Source organism: Schistocerca cancellata, chromosome 9 (assembly GCF_023864275.1).
Source record: "Schistocerca cancellata isolate TAMUIC-IGC-003103 chromosome 9, iqSchCanc2.1, whole genome shotgun sequence".
NCBI lineage: Eukaryota > Metazoa > Arthropoda > Insecta > Orthoptera > Acrididae > Schistocerca > Schistocerca cancellata.
The window spans coordinates 99,575,163-99,589,845 of record NC_064634.1 but is presented as its reverse complement, the minus strand read 5'-3'; the positions used below and the strand labels follow the sequence as shown (position 1 = coordinate 99,589,845).

The 14,683-nt window shown below is 38.9% G+C and overlaps 1 protein-coding gene across 2 annotated transcripts in view; it reads right to left on the bottom strand.

Annotated features, from left to right (window-relative positions):
- Positions 1-14,683, bottom strand: part of LOC126101089 (jmjC domain-containing histone demethylation protein 1) — a 122,022-nt gene that overhangs the window by 67,657 nt on the left and 39,682 nt on the right. For both annotated transcript variants that reach the window (XM_049911767.1, XM_049911768.1), the window contains exon 11: positions 9,998-10,090. In XM_049911767.1, the coding sequence (XP_049767724.1) occupies positions 9,998-10,090 (93 nt within the window). The remainder of the gene's footprint in view (positions 1-9,997; positions 10,091-14,683) is intronic.

Here is a 14,683-nt window from a genome sequence, read left to right as displayed (position 1 = left end):
GCACAATGGAGGGAATGTATGCTACCCGGAACACACTGAAGCCGATGTGGCCGGAAGCTCAGTTTAAGTCCAATTCCATGACAGTAGCGAATATGCCAGATCTTAGGGCAAGATGGATATAGAATGCACCACGTAAGGCGTCCTTCCCCAAATGGTATGCACTAAGGGGAAAATTTGGAAATAGAGTGGTCAAACCCCTTAGGGGACCATCACATTAAAGGCCGAAACAGTTGAGACTCCTTTTAGTCACCTCTTACGACAGGCAGGAATACCGCGGGCCTATTCTTACCCCCGAACCCGCAGGGGGGTTCTGGCTAGTGAGCTCTTACTGGCTGGTGAATTGTTATATCACCTAACAGCATTCTGGAGTATTGCCAATGTGTGCCATTTGCAGTTCAAACTCGGCATTTGCAGGTTTCGTGAAAGCATATATTCACATACAAGTTTTCCTTCACACGTGGCAGTTATTTATACCTATGAATATGAAATGAAGTTCGCCTGATGTGATACCAGTGTTTCTCTGTCCCAGCAATCTGTTACATTTATAGCACTCTGTCTGCCATCACAACACATTAAACACCACTGAGGACTGCAACACAGACAAACAAGCCTTCACACAACTGCTCACTGAACTTATCTTGTTAATTGTGGTGGCACACATGGCAAATGGAGCAGCCTGCGTTGGCAATTTTTGGCGAGTTTTTGCTTGCTGTTGCACATCTTTGAGTTTTTAAGAACTGATGAAACTCATTATCACAAATTATTATATAAACATTGGATTATTCATTTAATTTCCTTCATTTATACAGTCTGGGTTGTATGAAAACATACAGCAGAGGTTTCACTGTGATTGGGAAAATTTCACTTGTTACCCCAATGCATTGGTCACGGCATTCTTCAAAATTAAATGTGGAGAAGTAACTGCTTACTGAAGGACGACGATCCTTGGGAATTTTTACACCCTGACTTGGAACAGATTAACCAAACAAATATTCAAATATTCCTCGGAATAGAGTGCATCAAATGTTAATTTATTGCATCTGCATGTTTGGAGTAGTTGTGAAGTGACTGGTCGGAAAAAGTGAACGAAAGAGCTGACAACAACATATTTTAACATGGCAAAATGCCAAAAGAAAATTTTTAAAGGTATGAATGCTATTTGTAACAGAATAAGTAAAAATGGAAAGATTTTAAAAATTCGTAAGAAGTACAGACTACTCCAATGCATCATTTTGTGAAGAGAGCACCGTACACACAAGTTAGGTTCTTCTATCACATACAGTAACTACCACAAGGCGGCACTGGTCAAGTCCAGACAGCAAAAGTCTATGTGTGGTTTATGATAAGGTCTTTAAGACAGTAACTGATAGCAGCTATCCAACAGCTAAACTATCACTATAAAAAGATGTAATTAGTAAGGCTTTAATATCAGCTACATGCTCTACCATTTCTGATACTCATACATTTCTGTTAAAGCATCTGAGACTATCTGCAGGATATAATGAAATCTAAGCTTTTTTGTTCATTAATCTGTTCTACAGATTAAACCAAGAATGAGAATCTTCAGGTATGTGGAACAAATCTAGGTATAATTAACAAGAAACAAAGACATCAGAAAGTTAATTTGTATACTGTATTAACAATGAACTAACCCTATTCTGCCTAATGTTATTCACATTTATGCCATCTAAAATTAATTGACTAAATTAATAAGAAAGCCTTTCCTTTGAAAAAAGGATGTTCCCTGTTCAGTTTTACCCATTATATAGCTGCTGTTTTTACCTGCTATTTGTAGTTTAACATTTTCTCAACTGCAATGGTATTTTTTCAGAGAAGTTTTTTCTCTCCATAAATACTGAGTTCTATTTATAATACATTATCACTTGCCATAGAGCTCTAACAAAAATTGTTAAATGCCATGTAGCTAACAGAAATTTTCTATCTGTATTTAGATATTCTGATAATTGTAGAAAGGGTAGCTAATGAGGTATGTTCTTAATTTTCTTTTCAATTGATAAGGATTCCCAGTTCCTTGCTTTATGGTAAACAGGAGCTTGCTGAACATCTTACCACCAAAGTATATGATTCCACTGTGAACACTGGAAAGGGAAGCAAGATCATGAAAATTATTTTTGTGGCTTACATTGTGACTATGTATATCAAGTGTAAGCTGAAACAGATTTTTATTATCAGCAACAAAAACCTTTAACTAGTAAATGTATTTGGAAGCAAGTAATAATTCTAAGATCCTTGATGGGCTTCTGAAAGATGTACAGTAACTGACTTTAGACAATATTCTTACTTTTCATTTCTGCTGATCAAATGCTTTATTTTCTTTAGATGCCCTAGAAGATAATTCTGTAAGATAACAGGGAATGAATATATGCAAAATGAGCTAACACTAATGTCTATAGATCAACACAATGAAAGATCCTTCTAAGGGTGCAACACTGTGGAATGAGCTTCATCATTACTTTAACCATGTGTTAACTCCATTTTAACTTGTTATCAAACTGGAGTCCAAGGAATTTTACACACTGCACTTCAATCAGTGTATGACTGTAAACATTTAATTTTATTGCTAAAAGGTCATTACTGCTTATTTCAAATTGCATGACAAGAGTTTTTTTTAGGAATACAATTGCTGTTAACTACATGTAGGCTTGTTCAGCTACCATCTGAGCTGCATCTGCTAAAAATGAGTTTAGACCCTTGATTAGTATGCTTGTGTCGATAGCAAGCATTACACTTTTTGAACTGACCTTTAAAGTCATTCTTGATTATTTATGTAGGTTTGAAACACAAATGGGCACAGAACTGATTCCTGTGGCAATCAACGTTATGTTCCCACATTTCAAGGTTTATTCATGCCCGAGATACAGGTTGGTTGGTTGGTTTCGGGGGAAAGAGACCAAACAGCGAGGTCATCGGTGTCATCGGATTAGGGAAGGAAGTCGGCCATGCCCTTTCAGAGGAACCATCCCGGCATTTGCCTGGAGCGATTTAGGGAAATCATGGAAAACCTAAATCAGGACGGCCGGACGCAGGATTGAACCGTCGTCCTCCCGAATGCGAGTCCAGTGTGCTAACCACTGCGCCACCTCGCTTGGCTCGAGATACAGTCTGTGAATGAGATGATTTGCATTCTGTTACGGAGGAGAGATTCTATCCATGCAGAAGGGATGCCATTAATGACATAAAGCTGATCCCAATGTGAAAGTTGTTTTACTAGGCACTGTCTTATTGCAATTTGTTTGCCTCTTGTGTTCCTACAAATTTTCAGCTGAGTTATCAAGTCAGATATGAGGGTATACTGTTAAATGTGAAATTTGAACCACAGTGTAATTTGGCACTTTCACATTAACAAATCATTGCCAGAAGTGAAAGAAGTCATGAGTGGTAGAAGAAATCCTAGGACCTGCAAGGTATTGTACCCCAGATCTGTGGGTTTGCGCAGAGGGTTCAATGAACCACCTTCAAGCTGTCTCTCAACTGTTCCACTCTCCATCAGCGCGCGGGAAAAACAAGCACTTAGATTTTTCTGTGTGAGCCCTGATTTCTCTTATTTTATCATCATGACTATTTCTCCCTATGTAGGTGGGTGCCAACAGAATATTTTTGCAACCAGAGGAGAAAACTGGTGGCTGAAATTTCATAAGACGATCCTGTCACAGGGAGTTTTAATTTGCCTTCTCTAGTTAACGTGAATGGTACTCAGAGGATCATCAAAAATAGGACACTGATCCTTTCCGGGGTTCTGTTTTCTGAATCACAAATCATAACACACACACACACACACACACACACACACACACACTATGCCTATAAACAACGATTTATACTTCGCCAAAGGATCTCACCTTGTGGGTATCTGTACTACCACTGTCCTCTGAAATTTCCTTATTAAAATGATTTGAAACAATTACTATTAAGGCAGCACCTAAACCATATTGTGTCTGGCAAGCTGTGCACACGCTTCCCACTAAAGGGCGTATATGCAGACAAGGAAAAACAATTCTTGGAGTTTTCCCAGATTTCTCAGTTAAAAATACACTATGCCCTGGGAGAAAGTACATTTTTTTCTGTGTGAATGATTTATATTAATATACATACAAGTATAGTTACAAGAAAAGCTAAGCTTTCAAATATGAAGAGCATACAGAAAAAATTTAGTAAATTACTTAGGAGAGGAAATCTGAAGTTTGAAGACTACAAGAAACTACCTAAAACAGTCCAATAGTGTGTGCAATATTACTGTGATGCACAATTTGACAATTACAGGGAAAATACAAAAGAAAAAAATAACAATTGAAATTATATGAATAAAGACAATACATGCAAAGAACATACATCTTTGCCACAAAAAGAATGCAGTGTGTCCATCACTTTTTGGTATGCTTTCGTCCCTTCTATGTGTTGTTTAGCTTTGGAAGTTTCTTTTTGTTGGTCTTGAAGTTTGGTTCGTTATGTGGTATACTGGAACAGAGATTTTTGTGTGTCTTGACTGCAAATCTGTTTGAGCTTCTGAAGGTCTGCACATTTTTCGTAAGATATTGGCGGGGGTTCTAAAAGTATACCCCCTAGTTATCCGTAAAACAGTCTTGATTTAACTTATAAAAGAATCATATTACAAAACACACTTTATGTCCTCCATGAGGCCATAAGAATTCATCAGGTTCCTGCAATTGAAACTCAGGCTAGATGTGTACTTTAAGACTACAACAACATTCCAAATCTACTGGTGTCCAGGTTGCATTGTAAGTAGTTCCATATTTGAACAACATATCTTCCTTCACAACCACAGCTTCTCATATGTTCAAATAACGCTTCTCTTTGTAAAAAGATTTTAAAAACATTGTCGAACCTTATTTTCTTCCTAAAAACGAATAACTTTGTCAAAGTCTTGGACTCACTCTTGAGGTTTCACAAGCCTAAATCCAGTCTTTTGGTAACTCTGCAGTAGTTTTCTGTTTTATCAAACCTAAGTTTTTACTATATTCCGTGTAAGTCTCTCCTCTTATTGAATATACTATTTTGGTACTATCTAATCCTTTCTGTCCTGAGTGTGAACCACAGTACATTACAAGAACACTTACTTTTGGTCCAAGGATTTCACTCACATAACTGTGCAAAAAACTAAAACTCATTTGACCATTTACTCCCTACATCTTCAGCATAAGTATAAAATACTGCATCACTCTCAGACATTTGATGAATGTTGAAACTGTAAAACCATAATTGATGCTTGTAACAAACATCATTAGTGCGATACTTGACAAGGGTAGGTTTTTTCTTTTTAGTCCACGCACACAGCTTCATTTTCATCTATCTTATGACTTGCACTGCCTTTCACTTTCTCGAATACAATGTAACATCTCTTAGCTTATGAACCTGGTCTGGTCTTTCAAGCAAAGTACTTAAATTGATTTTTAATTTCTAACTTTTATTTTTCAGAGATATTTTATTAAAGCTTTGCATTCATTCAAACCTTTTACTGCTGCTTATAATTTGCCACATATTAAGCAGGTATCAGTACACTGGTCCCTACTAATAAATATTTTCCAATATGTCCCATATGCAACAGGAAGTGCATGGTATTTTTCTTTGTACAACTCACGGCATTTTTTTTGTTCATAGTCTTCTTGAAGGTATATTCTTTCTGTCTCTCTCCCTTGTCATAGTGGGTCTCTCTCTTCCCTTAAATGCCTCTATGTGGCTTATAACAGCTGCCTCCTTTCTTTGGATAGTTTCCAAGGTCTGTTAGCAAGCATGCCTCTCCCGTCTTTAGGAGATATTCCAGTATCATTCAGAGATGACTATATAGCCTGCAGGCTGCACTTTGTTATTTCATGCCAAGCAATGAAGGCATTTCAGTAAACAGGAATTTCACTCATCATATCACTTAGTTTTACAATGCGTCAGAATAAGTGATCCCTAGCATTGGAATTGTGATGCCTAGACCTTCTACAAAGGGCGTTCAAAAAGTTTTGCACAGTAGTCTCTATTTTTTTTATTTTTTACAGGAGGAGAATGAAATTTTATGTGAATGTACTTGGAACACTTAGCTATAAGTTGGTATATAGAAGTATTTTCTTTTATTTACAGGTGAGCCATAATGGACCATGAAGTAGATGTCAGGTTGCGACAATGGTCGGTGATGGAGTTCCTCTTCAAGGCTGGCGATGACTCTGCCACATCAATTCACAGGAAGTTGCTCCCCGTTTATGAGGAGGACACAGTGGATCGCAGCAGTATCCAGTGGTGGTTGCAGAGGTTCAAAGAAGGTGATTTCTCTCCACTGGATGATCCACAATGCGGTAGACCACCGACAGCAGTGAGCGAATGTGAATAAGGATCAAATCATAGAAAATGACAGATGTGTGACAAGACAACAGCTTGCTGAAATGACTCGTTTGTCACTGAGTAGTGTGGTATCACTGGTACAGTCACTAGGGTACAGAAAATCTGTGCATGTTGGGTGCCTAGATTATTGACACGAGAAACGAAAATGATGAGGAAGAATGTGTGCGAGGGTCTCACGAAGACCTTTACCGAAAAGTGGAAACAGTGTTTTGACTGAGTCATTACCCAGGATGAAACACGGTTGCTTTTGTCCGAACCTGAGAGCAAAATCCAATCCATGGAGTGGCGTCACAAGGGTTCCCCTCTGAAGAAGAAACTAAGACTTTTACCAACAGCAGGCCAAAAGGTGATCGCCTCCTTCTTCTGGGATCAGTGTGGTGTCATTTTCATTGACTTTTTTGGAACCTGGTTCCACAATTAACCGGGACCATTACTGTTTGTCATTGGACAAGCTGTGACGTGCCATCAAGACCCACAGACCGCAGCTTCAGGATCAGCTCATCAGACTACCCCATGGATCCACAGTCTCCGTTCTTCAGCGTCGGACACACACTGCTGTCAGTAGACACTTGTGTCTGCACTACGTTCTGTTATTGTAAATGGTACATTTGTTTTGGAATTGAAGTTTTTATTTTGGGGTCATTAGCTCATTACGTTTTATTGCTGTAGTATTAATCGATAGTAGAGAAAGTAAGGAAAGGGAAAGTAATACATGAATATGGACTGGGGGCAAGGAATGAAAGAAGCAGCCGCCTGGTAGAATTTTGCGCAAGCTAACACTTGGTTTAAGAATCATGGAAGGAGGTTGTATACGTGGTAGAGGCCTGGAGACACTGCATGATTTCAGACAGATTATATAATGGTAAGACAAAGATATAGGAACCAGGTTTTAAATTGTAAGACATTTCCAGGGGCAGATGTGGACTTTGACCACAATTTATTGGTTATGTACTGTAGATTAAAATTGAAGAGACTGCAAAAATGTAACAATTTAAGGAGATGGTTGGGTTGTTTTTAGGGGAGGAGACCAAACAGCGAGGTCATCAGTCTCATCAGATTAGGGAAAAACAGGAAAGGAAGTCGGCCGTGCCCTTACAAAGGAACCAACCCGGCATCAGCCTGGTGTGATTTAGGGAAATCACGGAAAACCTAAATCACGATGGCCGAACATGGGACTGAACCGTCGTCTTCACGAATGCGAGTCCTGTGTGCTAACAACTGCGCCACTTCGCTCGGTTTTAAGGAGATGGGACCTGGATAAACTGAAAGAACCAGAGGTTGTAGAGTGCTTCAGAGAGAGCATTAGGGAATGACTGACAGGAACAGGGGAAAGAAATGTAGCAGAAGAAGAATGGGTAGCTTTGAGAGATGAAATAGTGAAGGCAGCAAAGGATCAAGTAGGTTAAAAGATGAGGGCTAGTAGAAATCCTTGGATAACAGAAGATATATTGAATTTAATTGATGAAAGGAGAAAATATAAAAATGCAGTAAATGAAGCAGGTAAAAAGGAATACAAAATTCTCAAAAATGAGATCGACAGGAAGCGCAAAATGGCTAAGCAGAGATGGCTAGAGGGCAAATGTAAGGAGGCATATATCACTAGGGGTAAGACAGATACTGCCTGCAGGAAAATTAAAGAGACCTTTGGAGAAAAGAGAACCACCTGTATGAATATCAAGAGCTCAGATGAAAAACCAGTCTTAAGCAAAGACGGGAAAGCAGAAAGGTGGAAGGAGTATACAGGGGTCTATACAAGGGTGATGTACTTGGGGGGTAGTATTATGGAAATGGACGAGGACGTCAATGAAGATGAGAGGGGAGATATGATACTGTGTGAAAAATCTGACAGAGCACTGAAAGACCTAAGTTCAAACAAGGCCCTGGGAGCAGACAACATTCCATTAAAACTATTGATAGCCTTGGGAGAGCCAGTCCTGACAAAACTCTACCATCTGGTGAGCGAGATGTATGAGACAGGTGAAATACCCTCATACTTCAAGAAGAATGTAACTTCCAATCTCAAAGAAAGTGGATGTTGACAGGTGTGAAAATTACTGAACTATCAATGCCATGGCTGCAAAATACTAACGCGAATTCTTTACAGACGAATGGAAAAACTGGTAGAAGCCGCCTTCGGGGAAGATCAGTTTGGATTCCGTAGAAATGTAGGAACACGTGAGGCAATACTGACCTTACAACTTATCTTAGAAGAAAGATTAAGGAAAGGCAAACCTACATTTCTAGCATTTGTAGACTTGGAGAAAGCTTTTGATAATGTTGACTGGAATACTCTCTTTAAAATACTGAAGGTGGTAGGTGTAAAATTCAGGGAGCGAAATGCTATTTACAATTTGTACAGAAACCAGATGGCAGTTGTAAGGGTAGAGGGGCATGAAAGGGAAGCAGTGGTTGGGAAGAGAGTGAGATAGGGTTGTAGCCTATCCCCGATGTTATTCAATCAGTATATTGAGAAAGCAGTAAAGGAAACAAAAGAAAATTTCGGAGTAGGAATTAAAATCCATGGAGAAGAAATAAAAACTTTGAGGTTCGCCAATGACATTATAATTCTATAAGAGACAGCAAAGGACCTGGAAGAGCAGCTGAACGGAATGGACAGTGTCTTGGAAGGAGGATATAAGATGAACATCAACAAAAGCAAAACAAGGATAATCGAACATAGTCCAATGAAACCAGGTGATGCTACGGGAATATACTTTGGTAGAGCTTGCTCTTCAATATATCCTCTCTTCCCGTTATCCACCAGGCCTCAATCTCCGCTAATTTCAAGTTGCCGCCACTCATACCTCACCTGTCATTCAACAACATCTTTGCCTCTGCACTTCTACCTCGACTGACATCTCTGCCCAAACTCTTTGTCTTTAAATATGTCTGCTTGTGTCTGTATATGTGTGGATGGATATGTGTGGGTGTGCGAGTGTATACCCGTCCTTTTTTCCTCCTAAGGTAAGTCTTTCCGCTCCCGGGACTGGAATGACTCCTTAGCCTCTCCCTTAAAACCCACATCCTTTCGTCTTTCCCTCTCTTTCCCTCTTTCCTGATGAGGCAACAGTTTGTTGGGAAAGCTTGAATTTTGTGTATATGTTTGTGTTCGTTTGTGTGTCTGTCGACCTGCCAGCACTTTCATTTGGTAAGTCACATCATCTTTGTTTTTAGGTATACACACACACACACACACACACACACACACACACACACACACGTACACACACACACACACACACACACACACACATCAGATCGAAGTTATTTTCAACTGTTTTGAGAAATAAATGGACGAGTGCAGCGTGCAGCTTTTCAACGTTTACAAGGAGTTGCAGAACACTGTAATTGGTTGAGCTGACTAGCAAGTATTTTCTATGACATCATAGAAAACCATTGCATGGCAGATTTACGTATCATTTATGCAACAATGTGAAGACATGCACATAAATTGTACATAATTACTGCAAATAAAAACTTTACCATACCAAACTCAATTCATTTTGCAGTTTGTCAATAACCGAAATACAAAACTTGTCCTTACACTGATGTACACTGCAGAATAATAATATAATTTCTAAGAAAACTAGCACAATAGCAAAATGAATGAATACATGAATCTTTTCATGCTTACCCTATATTCAACATTCTTCCCTTCCTTACAGCATTTCGGACATTCCCAGCTGTTTGGAAGATCTTCATTAACAATACCTTCTGTATCTGGTATCTGCAAACACATAAGAATTGCAATAAAACTAAGTAAGAATGTAATTTCTCTGCAATTTAATTAAAAAAAATACAGTTGAACTTTTATATAAAAACATCAGTTACAACAACAAATCGGCTATAATGTCGTGATTTCTGTGCTACAGCTATATTCCTCATAAGGAACATACTTCTCAAAGCTGCTTAATATGACAAGTGTAAATGAGTATACCTCGTATATAACATCATTTTCAGCCTGAGTTAGCAACAAGATTTTCCAAGAACCAGTGTACTGTAGAACGAAGTCTGTTGCTGTAATATTGAAACCTTCTCTGCTTTTCCAACAATAGGTTGAGGTGCACTATAGACTCTTCGCCTTATTGTTACCCTTGTGCATTCATAGTATAGCAGTGGTGCCAGACTTCATCAACAGTACATGTGATGTCAGTTTCCATAATAATTCGTTACGATGTGCACACATTTTAGAACACCACGGTCAGTTCAAGAGCAGTTTTAACGGTGAAAGAAAAAGTGAAACTCATTCACGACATTGAGAATAGAGCTAAAAAGGTTGATTTTTTCATCAATTTTGCCTTGTACATTCCACAGTCCAAATGATTTGGAGGAACAAGGATAGAATTTTACTGTGTGTGAACAAAAAGGGATGTAAAATTAAGCGGTTACAAAAAGATAATGGAGTGACATGGATGAAGTGCTGCTTAAGTGGTTCAAGCAACAGTGAAGCATCAATTCACCCATTAGTGAACCTATCCTTATGGTGAAAGCAGAATTTGCCAAGAAATTAAAAGATGAATTTTTGTACAGCAATGGCTGGATTGACAGATTCAGGCACGTCACTGCATTATTTGTAGCAAAGTGAGCAGTGAAGCCAACAGCGTGAATACTGAAACAATCCAATAACGGCTGATTACCATGTGGCTTACATAATTTCTGAAGGATATGCAGACTGTGACATCTTTAATGCAGATGTGACTGGCTTTTTCTTTAAATTGGCAGCTGACAAACCTCTGAAATTCAAGGGCAAAAAATGTGTGTATGGCAAGCTGTCTAACAAATGAATAACAGTTCTGGAAGAAAAACTTGCTTGTGATAGGTAAATCAAAAATCTTAGGTGCTTGCTTTAAGTGTGTAAAGAAACTGCCAGAGCACTACAGTGCTAGTAGAAAATCTTGAATGACCCCTGAACTCTTTGAAGTTGAAATAAGGCGTTGGGATCGGAAACTTAGAAGTCAGTAAAGCAAAATATTTGTTCTTGTTGTTAACTGTCCAGCACATCCTGCTTGTTTTTCTTCCTGCAAATACAACAAGCTTATTGCAGCTACAATGCACTGAGAATTAGTCTATTACACTGATGGGTGCGAACAGATGTACCGTATTTACTCGAATCTAAGCCGCATTTTTTTTTCCGGTTTTCGTAATCCAAAAAACCGCCTGCGGCTTAGAATCGAGTGCAAAGCAAGCAGAAGTGATGAAAAATGTCGGTACATGCCGCCACAACTAACTTCTGCCGCCGAATATATGTAGCGCTACGCAGGCATGTTTTGTAGGCACAAGGATACATACTGGCGCCAAAATCTCAGCGTCAGTAAATAAATTTAAAAAAAAAGTGGAAGACGAGCTTTTTTTTCTCCGCCGCGAGTTTCGACCACTGCATTTTCATACATTATCCAACGAAGTAAATACAAATTCCGTATTGTTCATCTTCGAATGAAGCACAATTTCAGTGTACTACGAAAATCTGACTGCCAAGACTGTTTGGGATGTTTGTCAAAATGGCCAACTCTACGTTCTGAATTTTTTCCTATCTGTGAGAAGAGATGGTTGCTAATAGGAACCTGATGAAATTTGAATCATATACAGTATTCTCTTCACCATAAGAATTATACGAATATAAACATTTTGCCATGTATTCTTTCGTGTTTGCTGCTATCTCATTTAAATCCTGTCTGCCTAATAAACTACGAAACTAGAGTGAGACAACAGCAAACGCGGAAGAATATACGTATCGTGTCATGTTTATATTCGTATTATTCTTATGCCTAATAGTGATAGAGTCAGAAATGAAGCACGGCAAGTGACTAGATTTTTAAATCTAAAATGACTAATTTCTGTGCAGAATTTGATGTAATAAAGAAGCGACCGCAAAGATTTTCAAAGAAAAATTTTCGCCTAACTTTCGTTCAGAACATGTTCTATCATGCGCAGTCTATTATTTGATTCTTGTTGATCATTATCAAAGAAAGCAGCAGTGTAAGTAACAACAAATTGCGATCTCTTGCCATTGTTTCGCTAATGAGATGATTCCTCTTTTTTTTTTTTTAATTGTACGCGGCGGTAGCGCGCACAAAAGCAAGCCGTGCTGCGAGCCGCGACAGGCCGCAAACACGCACTATCAGAATGCGACAAACAATGCATGACACAGTGCAGTAATGCATTTTCAGCTTAAGAGTGACGCAAACACCTATAACAAAGAAAACGGCAATTATCAGATCAAAGCAAAATAAGCAATCGATTCAAACCAGACGAAGCACGTGAAAAAGGAAGGGCACCCGTATAAATACGGACGGAGCGCCTGACGCATAGCAATGGCTACGTGGTAAAGCTTAACTGCTAAGCTTAGACTCGAACCAAACTACTGTAGCTGTATCGTCATTCATTCGACCTAAATTGTGTCTCATATTACAATGGACAAACTTTGTTTAGATTTAGAGGTGCGGCCTAAAACTTTTCTCTCCCCTTCAATTTCGAGTCTCAAATTTCAGGTGCGGCTTAGATTCGGGAATTTTTTTTTCCCTTTATTTCGAGTCTCATTTTTCAGGTGCGGCTTAGATTCGAGTGCGGTTTAGATTCGAGTAAATACGGTATTACCAAAGCTTGGAGTCATGTCGCAGCCCAAACCATCAAGAACTGTTTCCGTCATGCGGTAATTACAACTGAAGGAATAAATGCCACTGAAACTGAAGACACATTTGATGACACTGATGATCTGCCACGGTCAGAAATCAACTACGATATTCTCGATCTCTGCGACTATGAAATGTATGCAACAATAGATGATGACTTTGTAACAACTGAAGCAGAAACTGAAGAAATTGCAAATGAAGTAAAGAATCAGGGCCTCAGTGAGGGAGATGATGAATAACAAGAAGAAGAAGAAGAAGAAGAAGAAGAAAGAAAGTGCCTGTCCCTACTGTGAGTGATGGTTTAGGAGCCATTACAATTGTGAACCTGTTCTATGAAGCTATGGGAGGGAGCAATGAAATTGCAAATTCAGTAATGAACATAGAACATAATTTAGGAAATGTGTACTGGGCAAATAGATAGCACAGTAAAATGACTTGAGTACTTCACATCTAAGTAAAGATGTTTGGTGAGTACTCAACATACTGCTGTATATAGTGTATTCATGTAAGTGTCAGAATGAATACTGTATAAAATAAAACAATGCTAAATAAATTTGTTCTTTTACATTTGCCACCGCAATAGACTGAAAATCTGAATCTCAATTGCACTCGTTTACAACAAAATAACTTTCAAGGTCCTTTGAATGTTGTTATAGCAAGGTTCCATGGTACAGTGAAACCTCTTTATAACGTTCCTCCATATAATGTTTTCCTCTATGTTACATCCGTAAAGCCCATATAAACAATGTTAAATTTTCCTCTTTACTGCGTTTCCTCTATATTACAGTTTCCTCCACTTAACGCTCATATTTTTGGAACCCTGGTCAATTATTTACCTCTTATAACGTTTAAGTGACTGGATGTAGACGCATCGTTTTCCGTTCTGTGGTTTCACAGTTTGCACCGGCTCGGAAAGCCCGCGCTCAGCGTATTTCATATGTCAGCGGCAAAACCCGATCACGTGACATGTGACGCACATTCTGCTTGCGATCTTTTTGGCACCATTTCAGTCGATGATTTGTATTGGTACTTAGTAGCGTGTTGTGTGAGCTGAGCAGCAAACAGTTCGTGTGCCTAGTAAGTGTGTGTCTTCGATATAACGTTTTTTTAAAGCTTTCATCAGTGGACATGAGAGAAAAGCGGAAAAATATTTCTCTGGAAGAGAAGGTTTCTATTATTAAAAAAGTGGAGGCATCTCCTGGCGTGAGTCGCGTGGAGCTAGCGAAGCAATTGGGACTGGCCCCTTCAACACTATTATGAAAAACAGATCGTCGATAATGGAAGGGTCTGAGAATTGTGGAAATTCGAAACGTATGCGTTTGAAACAATCGACTTACGACGAAATGGAGAAAGTTTTATTAACTTGGTTTCAGCAAGCAGGTGCTGCAAACATTCCTATAAACGGAACTGTTTTGAAGGAGAAGGTGCTTCAAATATCACTGCAGTTAGGAATGGACAATTTTAAGGCATCCAATGGATGGATTGATAAATTTCGACAGTGTCATGGTGTTTGTACAAATCGGAATGTGGAGAAAGTAAAAGTGTGGACAAACCAACTGTAACTCAGTGGATGCAGACTCTCCCCAATCTGATACAGGGCTACAAACTGCATGACATTTATAACGCTGACGAAACCGGCATGTTTTTTAATTTAATGCCGGATAAGACATTTACTTTTCGTGGGGAAAATT